We start from the raw sequence: 21,270 nt of genomic DNA, 5'->3' as shown, positions 1-21,270 counted from the left end.
AGATGCTTTAGAGTGTGATTTTTTTTTTCTTCTTCTCTTTTTCAGGGCAGCTGGAGATTGCACCACCCACTGCAGCACAGTTAAGATATGGTAAGAGGCAAAATGTGTAATACTGGAGGATGTGTTAGAATGACTTTGTGTTTCCGTGCATAATTTTTCATTTGTGTTCGTTTACAAGGAAGGTTGAATTGAGAACATTGATTTGAATGTACCTGACAGCCCACGTTGACATCCCTCATTTAACCAGGAAGATTAATGAAGATCAGTCTTAATTAGCTTCAATTATCAGGACGCTGTGGTTCGTTGGTAGCTAAGTTTCCATGGTGTCCCCAAAGGCAAAGTAAAGTCTCACATATGGGCCAGGCATGTGTGGTTTTAAGTTTTCCATGAGCAGATGTTGCATTAGCATTTGTCACTGAAGTCTCAAACTCATTGCAAAAGACAGACATAGTTTAATCTATGAGGTGCAAGAGTAGTTTTGATGATTATGCAGAGGGAAGTTTCCAAATGGTATAGTCCAGTGCTGCAAAGTAATGCAAGTAAATTTAATTTAACCACTGTAAAAATATTGCTAATAAAGCCAGACAGTTATGGCTTAAAAATACATTGAAGTACATAGATATTTATAGAAATTACGCAACATTTGTTGCTTGGTTAAGGGGGGCCCTGTGTAATATTCTTTCTAGGGGCCCAAAATCTCTAGCTATGTCCCTGAACAGGAGATCTTGATTGCCCAAATATTGGCTGCAGTTGTGACACCTAATGAAACACCTTACACATTACAAAAGTCAGAACTAAAAACCTGACATCTATTCTTTAACAAATAAGCACTGTTGCACCTTGGTAAGCAGTCAGTAGCTTCATCTGTGCAGAGTTAAGGATAACAGGAAGGGAGAAGGGACAAAAAAGCACAGAGAACAACACACAGCTGTAACATAAGTTTTCTGCATGCACTTTGGTGCTCTCACTATTGATGATGAGTAGGGAATAAGTCCCAGTCTCTATGACAGTGTCCTGAAGAGATTCCTCACTACAAATGAAAGCTCATACTTAACATGTGTTAAGTGCTGCACACTCAGTTTGATGCTGATGCAGGTATACTTCACTCTGCTGAGATCAGTTACTGACATGACCGCAGATTTCTCCTTCTGCTGAAAGTAGGGTGGAATGTCTGCTGGTTAACACAAGATTTTTAGCTTTCACTTGTATTTGTTTCCTTTTTTTGTGTCTGCATTTAAATAAAACACAGAAGTCTTCATTTTAAAAATGAACAGAAACAAGGACATCATCTAATGCGCCAAAATGCAGTCTTTCCTGCTTTGACTCTGCGCTAAGATAACACAGCTGAGTGAAACCTGACCAAAAACACTGACTCAGTTTTCTGTCACTGGAGGAACACTATCAAACACAGCCTCATGATTGTTCTCCAGACAGCACAGTCCAAATGTTTTCTTCAGTTTATAGTTAAGTGGATAATTATAACTTAAGATATAAATCAGTGTAGCATTTTTATCTCAACATTGTAATCTAAATTATTTAAATGAACTCACCAACTTAAAGGTCAGGTGCTTAAAGCTCTTGCTTTTTGCAGACTGGAGTTAAAGTATGCAGGATAAATCTTTCTCTCATTTGTTTAACTCAATCAAAAGAAAATGTGAAAATCCTTTTAATTTGAGCATATCAGAGTTATACCTCTGTCTGAACAGTATTATAACACAGTCATCTTTAGAGCTTAGAGCTTAATTTGACATAAAGAATGATAAGGAAGGTAAGATGCAATGTGAGAAATATTAAGCCCAGTTTAGACCAAAGATTTGCAATGAGCAGGAACATGCAACTTCTTACAACAGACCACTATGTAATGTCACAGCCTGTCTGTTCACAGCCCTGAAACAGGGGGTGTCAATGTATCGTTTCCATAACAAAAACTGCATATGCTTCAGCCTCCACTTCATTTTTCATTCTGTCTCATGGCATTCCAGTCAAATGAGGACGGTGAATGTGAGCTGCTTGCCATGGTTACGATTCTGCTTTTGTCAGAAACAAAAAAGGCAAAAACGAGAGGATCGATGATTTGGAGTCGTCTGTGAGTGCACCAGTTTTTACTTAAAGCTTAAGGCCAGAGATATTTCACCCTTTTTCATGGTCCCCTGGTTCTTACCAGAATAATTTCTTAATTTAGAGAAACTGATAAGGGCAACCCATCTGAGTACTTTGCCCAAAGGATGCCAGCCCTGCCCCTTTCTGGGTGAAAATATTTCATGAAAATGAAAGGAGGTAGCTGGGTTAGATGGGGTTCTGGGGGATTTTAAAGTTTAAATACTGAAGCCATACAGTTTAATGGTTATAAGATGACCAAATCTAATGGCCAATGAGTTAAATGTGAAAATAATGACTTTTCTTTGCAATGACTGGCATCATAGAATTATAAAATAAAGTTATAGTTCTATATGAGTGTCCGTTCAGATTCCCTCCATCAAATTGGAGAAACAATCCCATCTTGTGACTGGAGAGCAATGTTAATTTTGAAAGATTTTTAATTTTAGTCTTAGTCTTTTGATCATATGTCTTTTCTAGTCACATTTTTGTCATTTCTACCTTTTATAGTTTTAGTCTAGTTTTATTCCATCAAACATCCCCACATTTTAGTCTTTACTTTTAGTCCAAGCATTTATTCTCTTGTCTAAATCTGGTACCAAGTCATGTTAGTGTGTTCTATACACCCTGCCATATCTGGGGTCTCTGCTTTCTACAGCTGAGAGGCAGAATAGATTCAGATGCATTGTTTTTTGACAGATTTACCCACGGTGAAGTGTCCAAACAACACTAAATTACATTCTAGTCTAGTTTTAGTCATCTTGACCAAAACTAAACATACTTTTTGTCAGTTTTAGTCATCAAAGATCTATTTTTGTCTAGTTTTTGTCATGGAATAAAAGGCTGTTGACAAACATTTCTAGTCATAGTTTTAGTCGACAAAATAAACACTGGAGATGTCATAACCTGACATCCCATACCTTGTGTGTGTATCTTAACCATGTTAGATGAGTTGGATCTTAACTTTTAAAGCATGATTCATATGTTAGTGAACATGTGAAGAACCTGTTGACAGGCACACTACAGCTCCTGCTGTCAAAGAACGATCACTGGCTTTGACAAATATTGCAATGAGGCAACATTAATGCGACAACACCATCTGCAGGCATGACTGAGCTGCAATGACTGAATTCACAGAGTCTGCAATGTTTAAAAATGGGCTCATTGTGTGAATCTTTGATTGTAGCTGGGCTTTAGATTAATGAGAAATGCTGTAAAATAATTCTTCAAGATAGCTACTGTATTTTCTTTAAGTAAATTTAAGCCTGACAGTGAGTAGTTACATTTATTTTTTGATAAAAAATAACTGATAGTATGAAACATTGCAGAGGTGGTTCATTTAATTATTTACACACTTAATCATGAAACATTCCCAAAAAAGCTTTCCAGTGAGTAATTTTACACTGCACTGAACAAAAATATCCCAAACTGGATTATTATCTACTTGAAAAAAAGACATTTTTATTTTTATTTCTATTTATGTTGACCAAAAAAAAAAATGAAAGGGAATTAATTATCAGGGATTTTATTGTTCAAAGCAAGTTAATGTAGTTAGCAGATGAATACAGCAGAGATAAAGAGTAATCATTGGGAAATATAATTTGAGGGTAACCCCTGTCATAAAGGTTTACTTCATGGTAAAAAGAAAAATAAAATCTTTGCTGAACGTGAAACAAAGTGGTCATGTAGCCCGTTGATACTAGTTCACTAGTTTCATTGACACCAAATGTGAAAGAAAACTACATTGACCTGAGACAAATCAAGTAAACTAATGCTGTAAGTGAGTGATTGTTTGTTTTACTGCAGTCAAACATCCAAAATAAACCCCAGGATTTATTTCTTCAGGTCAGAGCTGTAAGAGAGTCTTTATCAGAGCTACCCCTGAAGCATTAAAGCAGAGTTTGTGCTTACAACATGAGTGAGTGTTTTGTGTACCGAGGCTCTAACGGTGAGAATGAAATTTAAATTTCTACTGAAGGGGAGCAGAAGAGCTCAAGAGAAGAAATAACTTTTTTACAGCAGAATTTATGCTTGCGGCAAACTCGTTCTGCTGATATCTTATTCAAACTAGCCTGAACTTTTCTTGAACTTTTACTAGAATAAACTGAACTTTCCCGGGGCGTTGAGCGACATTAAAAACACAATTTTACAAAGCCATTGCACTATATATCTTATCTACAAACACTGAATCTATGTATTCATATGAGGTGACCAATCCATTACTGTGTGGAGGAGTACTTACAGTCTGATAGCTGTATTTGTAGCTGCTTTACATTTGATTCTGTTGTTGCGAAAGGTCAGTGCTGAGCCCAAACTTCTCTTTAAATTAGACAAACTCGTTCAAGTTTAGGGAAAGACTTGGACCCCTAACCCTTCTAAGCCCTTTTCATTTTCCTCCACAAGTCAGTCCTATAAACCGGTGGGCAGCAAGAGCCAGGATATCACGGGGTTACTTCACCCTCACCAGTGTTTCATCCTGTTGGTTTCATGACACCTCAGGAAATCTGAATGGTGGGCTCTGGCGCCTCAGAGCCACTCGTCTCCATGTTGGCTCTCACTGCCCACCATAGACATTCTTTATCTTACTTATTCTACCACATGGTGCTTAAAGCCCAAGCATCATCGCCTCTTTCAACAGACCTAGACTTTGTACAGAAAGGTAGTGACAATGAAGATACTACCTGCCTACCGTAAGGGCCCTAACCAAAAAAAACAGCTATTCCTGTTTCCAGCATTACACATTAAAAATAACAGCAAACAGCAGAAAGGAAAAAGTAGAAAAACACAGAGTGAAGTCTGAGGAAAGAGCTGAGAAAGAGGATAGGGAAAGTAAAGCCAGAGTTTTAACTGAACTTGATTTCTTAATTTAACACTAATTTAATTTCTTTGTGTTCAGTCAGTTTCAGTTCAGTCAGGGCCACTTTGTCCAGAAACACACGTGATTTGTGGTTATAAATATTTCTTCATTAGCAGTTATTAATTTTCACTTGTTGTGGTTATTTATAATAAATAAATACCATCAAGCGGGGACAGCACACGTTCCTGTGCCTACAAGAAAAGCCTAAGGCAGGAAGAGCAGCAGCAAAAAGCCTGGAGCAGAGAAGACTTCAGTGACAAAAGAATGACACTGCCTGAGTCAGAAGCAGAATAAAGGAGGAGCTGGGGTGGAGGAGGGTTGCGAAAAGTAACTTGCAGCAATGCGTTGCCAGGCTACAGCAGTCTAAATATGGCAGCATGAATGCAATAAGTTAATAGTGTGCTTAGAGTGAATCAGATGGGCGTCAGCTGATGAGGGTTTGCTTGAGATCAGCCGACAGTACAAACAGCAAGATAATCAAGTCAAGCACAGGCCAGATTCTCCTCTCAGGGAAAACTTAACCAGATTTTTGATGGTTCTAATGATTATCTTGCCAGATTATCCTGTGATGTAAGGCCGGCCACACACTAGACAATTTTTAAATCTGAAACGATTTTAAAACGATGGGAGGCCACAGACATCAGATTTTCATCTTTAATCCTCTGAACGCACACACTAGACAACTCAGCCAAACTGTCAGATCACCGGAGACAACACGCCTGCTGACCTGCCAACGACATCGGGTGATCATGTGACTTCAGAAAAAAAACAAAGAAGCACGTATGTCTGTCGATACCCTCTTGCTGTCTCTCCACAACAGGCTGCCCTGGCATGTGTTACAGGTGCAGCAAAAGTCACAAAACAAGGGAAAGACTCAGGATGAAATCCTGGCTGAAATGAAGGCACAGTTATGTTTATAGTTGTGAGTGGTGAAAGTACATATGATCCGGCTGGTGACGCTACCCCGTCTGCTCGCTCTCATTGGTTGTTTTGGGTACTCCATCAGAGGCACTACGACCTAGAATCATAAATAATAAATGTGTTTGATATTTATGATCCTGGGTCTGGGAGGCTACGACCCGATTTTGAGCATTAAAACAATCTTGTTGAAACCACTTAGAGGATTATTCAGACAAATAATCGTTTGCGACCAGGCTCTATTTGGGATACGACCCCGCAATCATCAGGGGAGGCAAATCTTGCCTCAGATCAGGTTTAAAATCCTGTAGTGTGTGACCAGCCTAAGACGTGTGAAAAGAACGTTGTGGCAACATGAGAAGGAAGCATAGTTACCACAGAAAATCTATTTTTTCCTCACCTTTAACTGCATATGCTCATGTTCACACCATTCTTCATTAGGCCATCCAGAGTTTGTGGGCCATATAATCTTAAATTCCCGCTTTGATGTTGGCATTAATTTTACATAGACTTCACTTTCTGCAACAGTGGATGATTTTTTTCTTTCAGATTCACCCAGTGTCTACTTTTGCTTTATCTTGTGATGTTTTTGTATCATGTTTCTATAATGTAATCTTCTCAGGAGCATTTTAAAAGCATTATGGACCTCTTTCATTAATTTCAAGCAGCTTCACTCTATCTAATTTCTTTTCAGCACACAGCTGATTTAGCATCTTATTTTATATGTCCTGTGTTTATTCTGTTACACTGGTGCTATGCAAGATTCAATGTGTGTCCCGTAGATTGTTCAAATATGTTATATTACTCCTCTGCATGCTCTCTGATGTGTTGTTTATTTTACAGTTCTGCTGCACAACGCGCTCCCTTTCGTTGGATTTGGATTCCTGGACAACTGCATAATGATCTTAGCTGTAAGTCTGTCGGCCTCATGCAGTGCTGTGCTCCTCTGCAGCTCACAGATTCATTCTGTGTGAGGAGAATACAATGTTTGTTCTCATAGTAATGTAGGATGGAGGCATCAAGGGAGAAAGGGAGATATATATTTTCATTTTGGTCTCTGTCAATGTTCAAAGTCCCTAGTCATTCTGTTTCTGAGTCCTTTTGTTCTCTTTTTTTCTTTTAACTTTCTGCATGATTGTATTAATTTATTTGCTGCAGGAAGTGAAGTCTGTGTGAAGAACTTCAAATAATTATTTAAATAAAAAAGTGGAACAGAAGGAAAATGTTAGCATAATTCACACAGCAGTCATTTTAACACAGCTATGATGAATTCTCATGAAGACCTCTTCAAGAATATGGTATTTCAAGTGTAGAGTGAGCAAAAGCTTAAAAAAAGGAGCAAATGATAGAATAAAGCTAAAGATAACATGAAGAAATTGAACTCTCTCAGGAAATAAACAATATTCTGTATTGATAATAGTTAGAATAAGCAGGATATATAGAGAGACTTTGACTGTAGAGGTATGAAATTAGAAATTAGTAATAGTAATAGTAATCCGACTTTCAGTCTGGTTCTGTTTTAGTCATAGAAATCCTGCGAATTGGTGAAAATGTATTTCTACAGTTAGTGACTGTAACAGTCTGGCTTTACTCTGACATTCAGAGCATTTTCTTTTATTCTTTCAGCCAAGGGTGAGGGGAAATTATGCACCCTGCCTGAAGATCTTATGCTGTTTTCCAATTCTGTACAAAATGAAAGGTCCTCACTAAAGCTGGGAAAGCTTCAGCTCAAAAACCTGAAGCTTCTAGAGAGTTTCCAAAGCGTTTAACCTGATAAGTAGGCTTTGACTGGGAGAAAAGATTGGCCAATTTGATTAGGCTTATTGTTTCCTGTGTAAAAGCAATGAGATAATTTTAGCATTTTAAATAATTCATTTGTAAAGCTATAACTGATGGCAACGTCTGTATTGGTTGTTTAAGTCATATTGTGTGTTTCTCTCTAAAGAGCTCAGGTGCTTTTTATTTGCCATTGCTAATACTGAGCTTGCAGTGAGGGCTTGGATTATAGAATGACTCAGTGTGTTTGTGATTGTGACTGTGTATGTGTGTGTTTTCCAGGGCACACAGATCGAGTTATCCATTGGAGTGATCCTTGGCATTTCAACTATGGCAGGTAAGAGCCTCTCATGATCTGAATTATTTTAATATCTAATTAGAAATAATGAACAGTCACTTAAGAATGAGCCAGAGATGATGATTTTTTTTGTCCCTTATATTTATGTTAATGATGTAATTAGGGCAGTAAAAAAAAAAATATTTGTGATTAATCTCAGAATTTCTGTAGTTAGTTCATTTATGCTCTAAGTTTGAAATCCATGTGGTTATGGACGGACTTACCTGTCCCTAATTTGCGTTCATTACCTCCGCCAAGGAGGTTATGTGATCAGGTGGGTTTGTTCGTTTATTTGTTCGTTTGTTTGTTTGTTAGCAACATAACTCAAGAAGTCATGGATGGATTTTCATGAAAAGTTCAGGAAATGGCATAAGGAAGAACTGATTAGATTTTGGGACTGATCCAGATCACCATCTGGATCCAGGAATTTTTTAAAGGATTCTTTACTATTGGGAGATAGGGCTAATGGTGGAGGTCTGCGCTGTTACCACTTTACACGAGGAGGTGGCAGACATGAGTAACTTCAATCCCAGCAGCATGTTTTTAGTGCGTTTCTATTCAAAGTTTTGGAGTTTATAGATTTTGAAAGATGCACGCCCGGTCGAAGAGACGAGTCGGACCGTAACAGAGAGATAGACAGTGAATTGTAGCAAGAATACTCACAATGCTGAGAGGAATAGAGGAAAATTCACCCTCTGCCATGACTTTCAGTCATCCAATGAGACCATGGGTACTTCTGCCATGAGTCCACACGTAGCTAAGCCAGTGCTTTGCCTCACCATGTCTCCACCCCACTGGGGAGGGAGTAGTCTGCGAATTAGATTTTGGGAGTGATCCGAATCACCGTCTGGATCCAGGAATGTTTTTAAAGGATTCTTCACTATTGGGAGATAGGGCTAATGGCAGAGGTCTGCGTGGTCTGGGTGCTTTTCTAGTTTTGTCTGTTATTTGTCTGTTTTCTCAAAGCTTATGGATACAGATCAAATGTTGCAATACCACCACCAATCATGGGAGTAGTGTTGAGCTATGTAGTCACTGGTTCTTCCTAGAGTAGCAAAACACAAAGAAAAAGAAACATTTTCCTGAGGAAATATTTCTAAATACTGAGTGATTTGTTTAAAAATACAAACATATCAATGTTGTTAGCTCACCTGGGCTCAAGGACTGACAACTACTGGTGCCCAGCTGAGCAGAGTGTGGACCATTCTGTCTTCAGTCTAGGACAGATGGTGCAGCTTCAAAGTAGTTGTGAAGCTCAGTGAGAGCCAGCGGCCTCTAGTGGTTTGGTTTTTCATTGTCCACTCCAAACATAACAGATGCATGTTAGTATGAGGACAGAGACAGCTGTAAAGTTTAAAACACACAGATCTATTTTCATGTGTGCATGGAGCCTAAGCAGCCAGTTGCTTGCTAACTTGTTAGCTACAGTCAACAGGAAAAGGCTGTAGTAACTAGCTGAAAGAGGGCATATTTGGACATGCTCCCATTTGATTTATCCTCTGTGTGTGTTGAGAACATCTGTGAGTCCAATCCAATATTCTTTTAAGGTTACAGCTGTAGTTTGATTTTACTGAACATTAAATGCGCTGAAGAGAAAATTCTGACAAGTCTTCACACATGCCTCCTTTTTAAATTATAGAGGGCTCTCAACTCCCACAAAAAAGAACAAAAACAAGTCATTTTCAATCACTGTCAGCGGGATAAATAGTCTCATAATGAAGTTTTAATGATAAAGTTGCTCTCTGGCTCCTGCTGTGACACTCATTTGAAAAAACCAACACAATGAGATAACATTAGTGAAAATATGCAGAAACAAAGAGACACTGACTGGCTAAGATAATGATAATTTCATAAATATTATAATACTCCTCAAGCAGATTAAATGAGTTTAGTAAAATCCAGTTAGCTCAGAGGCACATTTGCATGTTGATGTTATCACTTGTTCATACTGAGTGTATCTGATAAAAACATGTGCATTATGTAAGAATTAAGGATTCTCCCAGTCTACATATTTAATGTTCATAAAGACAACAGAAATTACCATTTTCTGCAGTCTTTTAGCGAATACAAAGAACACAAACAACACTGTTAATCAGTTATGATAATGTAATGTGGGAAATCCAGTTTAAATTCTTGACTTGTTTCTTTTAGCCTTTACTTTTGTGTGCAGAAAACAAATATGTCTTCACGTTTTCACAGCTTTTTCTTTGTTGTTTAGCACTTTTTTCTATTCAGACTTCACAATAAATGTAAAACTTAGATTTTATATCATTCAGGGAGCTATTTCAGGCTTGCTTCAAGATATAGAGACAAGGATTATCAGGCTGCATTAGTTTTCCAGATGGATTGCTTGTTGTTTGATGGACAGAGCCTGTTGTTTTTGAGTGGCATAGTGAGATTCCCCAATCCAGATTTGACAACTAACTGTAGCTGCAGAGATCCATCTGATCTTTGGGATGTAAAAATATCTATAGAGCTACCACAGAGCCACTTACAGAACAAAAAGAGAGAGAGGAGTTTCTTTTCTACAGACACGACCTCATCTCACTTCAGCTCACAGCAGTTGTTTTGTTTCTTACTCCTCTGACAGTGGGGTCTCATGGAGGTCTGTAAATCAAAAGCCTGCAGTTATCAAACTCAGTCTGCTTTGATTTAGCACCAGTGTCAAACCTGCAGTCAAGTCAACCAATCACAGATTTTTCAAGGAGGTAAATGTGACTCCGCTGGCTCTGTGGAGATCCAGGCTGTAATTTTAGAAAATGTTTTCCTGCTGGGTTAGACCAATAACAATGTTAGCTGAGGTAAAACTCCAAATAGGATTACACTCATTAGAAATTATTTCTAACTTGATTAACTCACTAATTCACACTGATTTTGTGAAGTTGCCCTCAAAGAGCTTTGCTTCTTCTTAATCTACACAAGCCAGATCACTTTCACTCAGTTTTTACAATGATGTTGTAATAAGTCCATCAAACAGCTCAAATAGCTTTTATAAAGTTAGTAACATCCAGAATAAACAATTCAGTGGTACTTGCATCACATTGTTTAGTCACATGTTGTAAAAAAACAAATGTGAGCTCAGCTGCTTGTGTCAGATGTCAGCACCAATGAGCTTACAAAGCACTGCTGTGTTTGCACCAATCAGTTTCACTCTTACTTCATGGTCTTAGAATAACCTCTTGGCCATAGTGGTCATCACTTTCTCGTCGACCCCTCCACCTGTGAGTAGCTCCTTGTGCTTGTTAGGATCCCCACCACTTTAATTGATGCCTCCATTGCTTAATTGGCTCTTTGCATGTTCACTTGTTGTTTACCATTAATCTGACAAAACAGGCGCCAGGCTTCTCATTTTAACAAAGCATAACTGAGCCAACATGTCAATGGAGGCTGCTGCTACTTTGCTGTGATGCAGCAGTTTGGTATGTGTGCTTCTGGGTCGGTGCACTGGGAGAAAGGGACTCATCACAGCGTGCACGAACACACTAGTGTATGGCTGCAGCCCATGGACCTTTTGTCTCTTACACGCTACTTTTCAGGGGAAACCAACTAAACCACACTCTAAATATTGGAAATAAAAGATCTATGGATCCCCTCTCCTAAACATAATCCTCTAATTTCTCAAAGTAAGACTAACACACCTCCATGATGCAGTTAGAGATTGATTTACTACTGCATTACCCAGAGGTAGAAGCACAGCAGGTGTCATTCTGTCATCTGCCTTCAGTTATCACTGATAGCTGGATGTGTCACATGCTTGCTTACTTGTTAGCGAGCTCAACAGGAAGAAGCTAATAGCAGCTTTGGAGCAGAGACTGAAGAAATGCGTCCAGTTGGCTTTTTCCCTCTTAAATAAGATCCACTGCTGTTTTTGTATCCAAACCAGTTTCTACACCCACCTTCTATGCATTAAGCCTTTCTGCTGCCACAGCTGTCACATTAAAACACACATGTAGGCACACATTATCTCAAACACACCCATGTTGAAGTGGCAAACCCTGTCCGTGAGTCAGCCTATGTTCATTTCTACTTGTGTGTAATCGTGTGTGTTATGTAGCTGCAGTAGAGGCTCCAGGTTTGTCGAAGCTTTTCTCACACACACCCATCATTGTGACCGATAGTTGGTAACTTTGCCCCGCAGACAAAAACAATAGATTATGTTAAAAAGTTGCTCCATTTTTGTTCCAGTAGTTTCACAGCCCATTTATCCCCCAGTAGACGATGCTGAATAAAACAAACGCTAGAAGACGGTGTCTCTGCTTTGGCTGCAGATCTATAAAGTTTTGGAAAGTTTGCTGTTGGAGACACAGACATCTATCAAAAAGTTATCTAAGGAAGAAAATAACAGAAAAGGAAATTTAAACGCCTGAGCTGTCAAATTTGATTTTAACAAGGAAGTAAAAATCAATCAAGAAATACAGAAACTTTCTCTCTGTTTTGAAGACTCAGCCTACTTATCACTGTGTTTTAATTAATTACATTTTATATTAACTTAACATCCACAATCATAGTTGAATGCTTAGTTAACTTGATGTTTTATTTAAGTGTTTAGAATTGTTTCAGGATAACCTGTCTTTAATAAGAGTGTGGTTTTACTTCACTAACCTGTAGACTGAATCAGAAGCAGAGACTGCTGACCTTGTCTTGTAATTACATTTGAGGAGCTTGACCACATAATTGAGCCTGATGGGCTCTCTATTACTTGTGCCTCCTCAAGGGCTTGTACAAAGGTTTGATGTAAAAAGACAGTACATTATTTTTAATACTATGTGATCTTTGTTTTAATCATCTTTACTCTGAACTCTTCAGCATTAGCCATAATTGCCAGGAGACTGTGGCCAGAGTCTGACTTACGAACAGCTGCAAATACAGATCACTATTGTTTCTAAGTACCTTTTGAGGCTTGTCTGTCAAATTGATAACATTTAATATTTGTTTGTAAGATTTGATGACTCATCAGAATCCTAATTATGTTTTATTGACAAGTGCATTTTTTTATCATTAAGAGGCCAATAAAGATATAAAAAGGCTGATCAAAATGTTAAGAGGCTAATAAAAATACTTAGAACCTAATAAAAATATCCAGAGGCTAATAAACATTTAAGAGGCCAGAAACTTCATTAGATTATTATAGACAAATAAAGCGACAAAATAAAATATTAATTACAAACTGTACAAATGTGCAAGTATACTGGTTTATAGGTATAGTGCAGTTTTCCAAAGGAAGTTGTAAACAGAAGAGAAGTCTGTTGCGAGTAAATGTAACACATGAAGTCTGAATAAACATGCATTATCTTTGTGTACTGGTTCTGGAGTCCAGTGAGAGTTTGTGTGGGAGGGGAGGGGGCTGGAGTACTGTTCATGAGGCTGACAGCAGAGGGTAAGAAATTGTTCTTGTGTTGGGAGGTTGTGGTCCTCATGGACCTCAGCCTTCTACCAGAGGGGAAAAAGTCCATGTGTGGGGTGAGAGGGGATGCCCATGATTTCCTCCGCATGCCTCATAGTCCCAGAAGTGCACAGGTTGTGGAGCGATGGATTTTAGATTGCAGCCGATCACTCTATCTGCAGATAGAGCCTGTTTCTCTCCCTCTGACTGCAACGTACCAGACTGATGGATGAGTTATGATGGACTTATAGAAGTGCACCATTATCGTCTTTGGCAGGTTGAATTTCTTCAGCTGCCACAGGAAGTACATCCTCTGCCATGCTTTTTTGATGTGGAGGCTGAAGTTGAGCCCCACTTGAGGTCTGAGGTGATGACTCATGTCAGTCTTGTTCTGAGGCATGTCTCCAGAAATGGAGATGGGGAGATGGGTTTGCTCTGACTTAGATAGGGTTGGTATTTCTTTAGATGATATATCAGTTATATGCCAAATGTATTTTTAAAAGTAACAGTAAAACTAAGTTTCATCTATCTTTTCTACAAACTGGTGTTTTTTAACCCTTTTTTAAAGTAGAATCAATTCTTCTAACTCAACAATAGGTATTCAGGGTGGTTCCCTGAATAGGTGTTTGAAGTAACAAAAAAAAAACATTCTCCTCAAGTTCAGTGGAGTAACTAACTGTAGTTCATCCATAAAACTTTGGTCTTTCAACCTGCTTGAAGGTTGAGGAACAAGGATGAAAAAAGAAGCACTTCACCTGAGGCCTAGGGTACTGTCTGGGCAGGTAGGAGGGTTTTCATAAGCCTTTAGTTGTGCTGTAAATGTTCCAAGGACCTGCAAACAGCTGGTGGTCTCTCTCTCTCTCTCTCTCTCTCTCTCTCTCTCTCTCTGGCCAACCTCACCCTTCTCTCCAGCCCTGGCTGTGTCACATGATGAGCCCTTAGCACCCAACATGCCTGAAACTGAAGCACATGACTGTACATTTGTTGTGTTTTGTCCCAAATTTAGAAATATATCATCCACAGAAAAGGAGAACCTTCAAAACAGGCCAGGTTTGTCAAATAGTCTCAAGTCATGACACAACAAAAAGATTCCTTCTAAATCTTCTAATAATAAACAATGAAACACAAAATTGACTTCATCTTCAGAATCACTTGAATAATTTAAGACTTCAGCTGCAAGTAGCATTGAGTTTAGAAAACCAGTCAAATCTGAAGCAGTCTTACGATCCATACTGTGCCGATTTATTTGCATTCTTATTCCTTGTAATGAGGTACATGAAAAATCCTGGGATCCAGCCCAGTGAAAACAATCTTGTTGAAAACACCAGATTAATCTCCTTATTTAGCTCCGATCTGCTTTATGTGTTTTGGCTCTGACTAATTGGCAGAAGAATTAGAAAGCTGCCCACATCCTACCTCTTTCTGACCTCATGACAAAATAATTCACAGTGCCTCTAAAGAGCAACAAGCTAACACGCCTGATGGAGCCTAACACCGCATAAACCAGCAGCTTATTAACACTGATGACTTTTTGTCAGCAGGGCTGTCTCTGTATAACAAGGTCCAGGTTAAAGGCCAGCTAACAACACTTCACTGAATCACACACACACTTTTTGTAATTATACTGCAACCCTTAAGTCTTATCTGAATCTCTCAGGGATTATTAATGTGGGTGTATGAATTCTGAAAGTCCAACTATAGATTGTCATAGGCAGGAAGTGTAATGTCAACCTTACTGCTGCAGAAACTTACTCGGGTTTAAGCAGCAAAGACCTTCCAGAGCATGATGGAGGTTGTGCGTTCTCAGAGATGGCACACTGCTGCTTTGCGCGTGTTCCCCTGAGGGAGGCTGTGCCACTGCGGCAGCTGCAGTAATACTCTGAACTCAGGGTCATGGACGAGAGAGAGGAGAACTAATGCATCGTCATTTTTCTCTTTAGGAGCCACTACGGTAAAAGAACAAAAAAACAGCAGATTCCGTAATGCTCAGTATCCAAAGTCCTCTCCTGCTGCATTCTGGTCTATTCTCAAGGATAATACCACACAGGTCTGCATCCTTTTATTAGGCATCCTATCACACCCTCACCCTCCTCTCAAAGGGTTCTTAAATGTTGCTTTTAGTATGCTAATTAAACAGGAAATTCAGGGAGCAAGACCTGAACAGTGCGTCTGCATCCTTAATTAGCCCAGGGATTGAATATCCTGATAAACAAGCAAGGGTTTGTGTTTACTTTAAACTTCCACATGATACTGAGGCTTTGTGGTAGAATACAAAGTTGTAATGGTCAAAAAGCCAGCTTTGTGCCTGCCACTTTACCAAAGGAAGACATGGAGAAGATTGAAGAGCGTGTCTCTGTTCAGTTCTCATCTCAAGAGAGGGAGCGAAAGCTTTAGTTTAACTACCGTAGCCTGTGAAGGACACAAGAGATTTCAAGAAATATATAGAGCACACCATCATTTGTAATATCTCTGATGTGCATGTGGTGTGCCTAGACTTTGCCCAGTGCACTCCCTCTGTACAGTCATTTCAGCTATCTTGTTATTAAATGCATGGCTGGAATTATTTCCATCCATTATGAAGAAAATTAGTTTGTTAATGTGTTAAAAGCGACTGCAGCAGAATGTTCTGCCAGCAGTGACATGCCTCTGAGTGGTACATGAAAGACCGTGTTGTATTTTGTGTTTCACATGATGAAAAACTTCAAGTCTCCACTAAAACACAATCTCTGCTGTCTACCTTCTGGCCGTCCTCGACACAAACCTCAATTTCCTAACTCATTTTCTAATCATGTCTCTCCCTCCTTTTACAATTTTTTCTGCAGCTGCTGCCCTTGGCAACCTGGTGTCTGATCTGGCAGGACTGGGGTAAGAAATCCACACACATACACAACCTACAAAACATGAGCACAGACACGCAGGATTTTTGTTAAGGTTTCTGCAAATTATGGCAGGTTTGGAAATGGCTCAGTGTTTTAGAAGTTGAACCATGCAATTACAGCTACTTCCACTCAGGCAGTGGTGTAATGGTGCCTGAAGAAGTATGCTCTTAATTCATGCTCCATATGTTTTTTAGTGGCCCATCCTGCCAAGGATGAACAGCCTTGCTGTGAGAGACTGCTCTTGCTTATTTAGTTTAACCCGAAAATAGGACTTTTGTTTTTGGAAATTGACCATCAACCATTGGTGTCAACCATCCTGCTGCTTGACACCAGGTACTAAGAGTCATTATAAAATTATTATGGTGATAAGGATGCAATAGATGTAGTTTTTCTACGTTCGCTAGTACTTTAAGATGTAGTGGTTATTCAAAAAACATAGACTGTGGTTTTTATTTTAAAAATGGGGTAAAGAATTGTAAATTTTGACTTTCTTCTATATCACTGGTTCAGGGATTTGTGGATGCTTTGGATGCTGCCATAGAATCTGTGTCTGTACGGCAGTTGTAGAGTGGTTCATCTACCTCGGCAGCGTAATCCATCGAACTGCTGACTGCGAGGCTGAGCTCAACCGCAGACTTAGAATTGCGTACAAGGCAATGGGTTTGCTGAGCCAGTGTGGTGTTCCCGATGTCAAAGCATCTGAACAAAGGTCAGAGTCTTTGGTCCTTGGTTCTCCCAGTCTTACTACACTTCTGTGAGGCCTGGACTTTTGCTGATGGCCAGAGGTGCTTGCTAAACCCCTTTGTGACAGCTTCTCTTTGGCACATTTCTGAGTATCGTTGGCAAGACCATGTGTCTGCTGGTGTCATGGCATACTGGCTCCCCAGGACCCTGTGGGCTGGTCCGGACGACGGGGACAACTACATGAGTGTTGGAGGAATTAGTTTGGCAGGCCTGGACGATGGCCATCAGGAGGCCAGAGCAGTACAGGACCAGGGTTGGCACTGCAAAGTGCCAAACTGGCATTTGCCTCATAGATACCTGACCTGACCTGAATACATACAATTTCATTTAAATTGCCTCATAAATACCAACCAAGAATCAAGTAGATTTTCCAGTTTTTCTCTTCTGCATTTCTTCATTTTTTGTTTCCAGTAAAAGAATTAAAAACATGGTCCTTTCCTCCAGTATTATCTTAACAACCATCACCAGTGTCTGTTTTCATAAAAAATCTGAGACCTCTCTCAGAGTGCTCTTATCTTGGCCCAAAAAAATCCTAGCTTGGAGTCATGGCTTTAAAGTGATTTCGAGATTTAGAAACTGTCTCAGAACAATTGTACACAATGAAAAACGGAACATTTATCTAGAGAAGAGGTTGGATTGACCCTGTTGCCAGACAAGCACATTGTTTTCAAAGCTGTGATTGGTTAATTAAAAAAGGAGAAAAAAGCTTTGAAGGTGAGAAACCTTAAAAAATGTTAAGAGTATATCTTCCCTTGTTCAGCCGTCTCTTCAGCCACAGATAGCTCAGCATGTGTAGAGCCTTCAATCAGTATTTGTACAGCTGTGAAGAAAAACACATTTAGAGGGATCACCATGCAGCTTTATTTTAGGCTGAGAAAAGTCCAGAATGAACAGAAATGTCTGCACTAATAATATCTGTCAGTTCAGCCAACTATGATTCAGAAAGAATATCCTCAATCAAGACTCCCATTTGCATTCTTTTTTGTCTGCATCCTTCCGTGTATTGAATACCCATATTTATTTACCAATTTATTACTAATTTTTGTAATATAAATAATATTAACGAGGCAGTCGCAAAGCCATAGGAGCTCTTTTAGGGGCTTTTATAATAACGTATGTCTTTACAAGGATCTCCCTAGTTATATCTTTGGGGTGGGCTCTTGGGAAATGACATGATTCTAAGAGTTTTCCCAGAATTTTTGCCACTAGGACCAACCCTTTTATCTTAAAAGCTTGATAAATACAACCCCTGGTCTCTTTACAAGCTGCTCACAGCCAAAAGTGAAGCTGGTTAGATCGATAAAAACATAATGATCTGAGAGAAGTGGGAGCCTATTTTTCATGTAGTGTGAAAAAACATTGATCTTTCCTGGTTCGATTCAAAGGATTTTGGTTTATTCTCTGTTTCAGTCAGCTGATTTATGATTGCTTTCCACTTCAGCCCTTCCTGGTGGCTGCAGGGATCACAATTAGCCTCCTAACCTGTTTCAGGGTGATTAAAGTGGCCTCTTACTGCATGCTACAAGCACGCTGTTGTTTTTTGTGGGATTAGATTTAAATACATAGAGCATCAGCAGAACAGATGAAGTAATAAATAGAGTGGAGCAAACACGTTGGTTTCATTACCTCGTGTTAGTGTGATGGATTAGCTGAGTTTCTCTGGCTTTTGTAAAAGCTCTCAGAAGAGACACTCAGTTTTGCTTCTGCATGTGTGTGTGTGTCTGTGTGTGTGTGTTATTGCCACTCAATCATAATTGGATCATTGGGCCCTTGTGACCAGTTTGTCAAGGTGAGACTGGATTAGAGCAGACAGGAGAGGGTGGCTTTTTATGTGTTGATGGATGTCCACCTGTGAGTGTGAAGGCTGTTTGTCTAAAGCATGGTCTCAGTGAGACTCCTGCAGGTGTTGGCAATGCAACAGTTGCATTCTTATGTTTATTTCAAAAAGGAAAGGCAAACATGAACAGGGTTGTTGTCTTTAGATTAATATGGAAGTCAGAAGAGTAAGTAAAGTGGAAAATTCTCTGTTAAGATCTGTCTAAACTTTGCTTAAAAGTTCTCTGATTAGGAGATCCCAGCTGTATTAGTCCTGTAAAGTCGTTGTAGTCAGCTCCACACCACACTGCTTGCTAAATACTTGCTATGCAGTTACAGTCACTGATCAATTAGTTAGATATACCTATTCAACTGATCATTACCACAAATGTCTAATCAACTGATCACACGGCAGCAAGTGACACATTTAGGGATGTAGTCATGGTCAAAATGGTGTGCTGAAGTTAAAACTGAGCCTCAGAATGGGGAGGAAAGGTGATTTAAGTGACTTTGAACCTGGCATGGTTGTTGATAGTTTTGCAGGCTTTCCTGTTCCCCACCGTAGCAGAAATGTAGACTCATCAGACCAGATATCTTCTATTTTCCAATTTTGTGGACCTGTGAGAATTGTAGCTTCAGTTTCCTGTTCTCAGCTGACAGGAGCAACATTCCTTACCTCAAACAAGTGGTTATTTGAGTTTTGTTGCCTTCCTATCAGCTTGAAAGGAGTGTGGTCACACTTCTTTCAAGCTGACCTCTGTCATCAACAAGCCATTTCGGCCCAGAGACCTGACACACACTGGATATTTTTTCATATTTTCGGACCATTTTTGAGAACCTTAGAGATTGGTATTTGTTAAAATCCCAGTTTATTGATAGCAGCAACAACAATGGTACATTTAAAGTCACTTAAATCACGTTTCTTTTCTATTCTGTTACTCAGTTTGTACTTCAGCAGATCATATTTAACCATGTCTACTAGAGATGCAAGATAATTGATTTTTGTCATTATCTGATATGCTGCTATTTACAAATGGAATATAGCTGATAGTTATATTTAGTTTTAGTTTTAAACTGTTACGAATGGCTAGATTTGTTTGTAATTTGGTGATTTTCTTCACACGAAACTTGGTCAATTTCGACCTGTTTGTTGGGGAACTTGGTGCACCTGCAATGGCTGTTCCCAGCTGAGGGCAGTTGCTCATCAGGAAGGCTGGGAGGCTATATAGGGAGCAGGCCTAAAACTTCATAGCTTACTTGGTCATACAGACACTATCTACAGCTGATATAGGCATATTTTATAGCCAAAATACTAGTTGTAAATTCCATTTTTAAGCTAATACTGTATCTGTTGATACTGATATCAAGCCAACAATATCATGCATCCTTGGTTGCTGCCATGTGATGGCTAGATAGTGTCATTAAGCTTTTAGGATTGCATTTTACTGGAAGGTGACAGTTGGTTTAGCCAACAATTCTTCCTTCTGTGTGATAAATCTCTAAAAGCATGAACAGTGAATCCATGTACTTTGAACCAGGACTTTTTTTCAATCAGGAGAGAAAATTTAAAGCAGAATTATTAATTACAAATATAGTGATTGGGATATAGGAATGAAATTAATCTTGACAGAAGGTCTTCGGTGCCTGGACTCCATGGGCTGATTTTTGAGATCGTGGAATGACTGGTCCATGCTGCATCAGTGTAAATCTCCCCATGGAGTCCAGACATGAGAGGGGTCTGATTGAAGACTGTACATCTATGAAGGCCACCACTCTCATCTGAGATGCTGTCTCCTTCAGAATAGAAATACACACTAAAACGTACAAAATAAAATCAAATTTAACCTCCATTTAGGATTAGGGAAAGGGTTAAGGAAAAGGTTAGGATATCAAAAGTTAAAAAAACATGGCCTGGAAAACCTGATTACAAAACATTTAATAAAGTCGAGTCAACCATCTGTAGCAAAAAAAGCTTATCCTTAATGAAAACATTCTAACACAGCGAACATAGCTCATGTAGGGCTGTTAGCTGTGTGGGCTGCATAGATAACGGCACTTTGTAACTAAAGTTAAGCTAACAAAAGTATTTTTTTAGATACATTCTCTAAGTACATAGTTGCATAGCTAACGTAGCTAAATGTAGCTAAAGCTAAGCTCACAAAGCAGCTAGGTAAGCTATTTGGGTACACACTCCATGTAGCTATGTTAGCTTTAGCTATGTTTGCTAAAGTTCACTTTGCTCAAGTTTACTTAGCTACATTGGCTGATGTTATAACGTTAATTAGCTAGCAAAGCTATGTTAGCCATAGCTAAAGTCAACAAAGCTAAAGTAAGCCATCATTAGTGTAACCACTCATAAAACGGGTCTATACATAATTTAATCCTGGATTAAACCTCTTATCTTTCTCTATGTTTTATTTAAAAAGTGCTGCTTTGTCTGTAATTTTTACAATATAGTTGTTTC

The 21,270-nt window shown here is 39.1% G+C and overlaps 1 protein-coding gene across 1 annotated transcript in view; it reads left to right on the top strand.

Moving 5' to 3' along the window:
- LOC121512981 (transmembrane protein 65-like) overlaps positions 1 to 21,270 on the top strand; it is a 71,666-nt gene that overhangs the window by 32,126 nt on the left and 18,270 nt on the right. The window contains exons 3-6 of the mRNA XM_041792426.1: positions 46 to 90; positions 6,716 to 6,783; positions 7,931 to 7,985; positions 16,191 to 16,233. Coding sequence (XP_041648360.1) covers positions 46 to 90; positions 6,716 to 6,783; positions 7,931 to 7,985; positions 16,191 to 16,233 — 211 coding nt within the window. The remainder of the gene's footprint in view (positions 1 to 45; positions 91 to 6,715; positions 6,784 to 7,930; positions 7,986 to 16,190; positions 16,234 to 21,270) is intronic.

Source organism: Cheilinus undulatus, linkage group 8, assembly GCF_018320785.1.
Source record: "Cheilinus undulatus linkage group 8, ASM1832078v1, whole genome shotgun sequence".
Classification (NCBI taxonomy): domain Eukaryota; kingdom Metazoa; phylum Chordata; class Actinopteri; order Labriformes; family Labridae; genus Cheilinus; species Cheilinus undulatus.
Note: the sequence above shows the minus strand (reverse complement) of the source record. Positions and strands in the feature narration are given on the sequence as shown.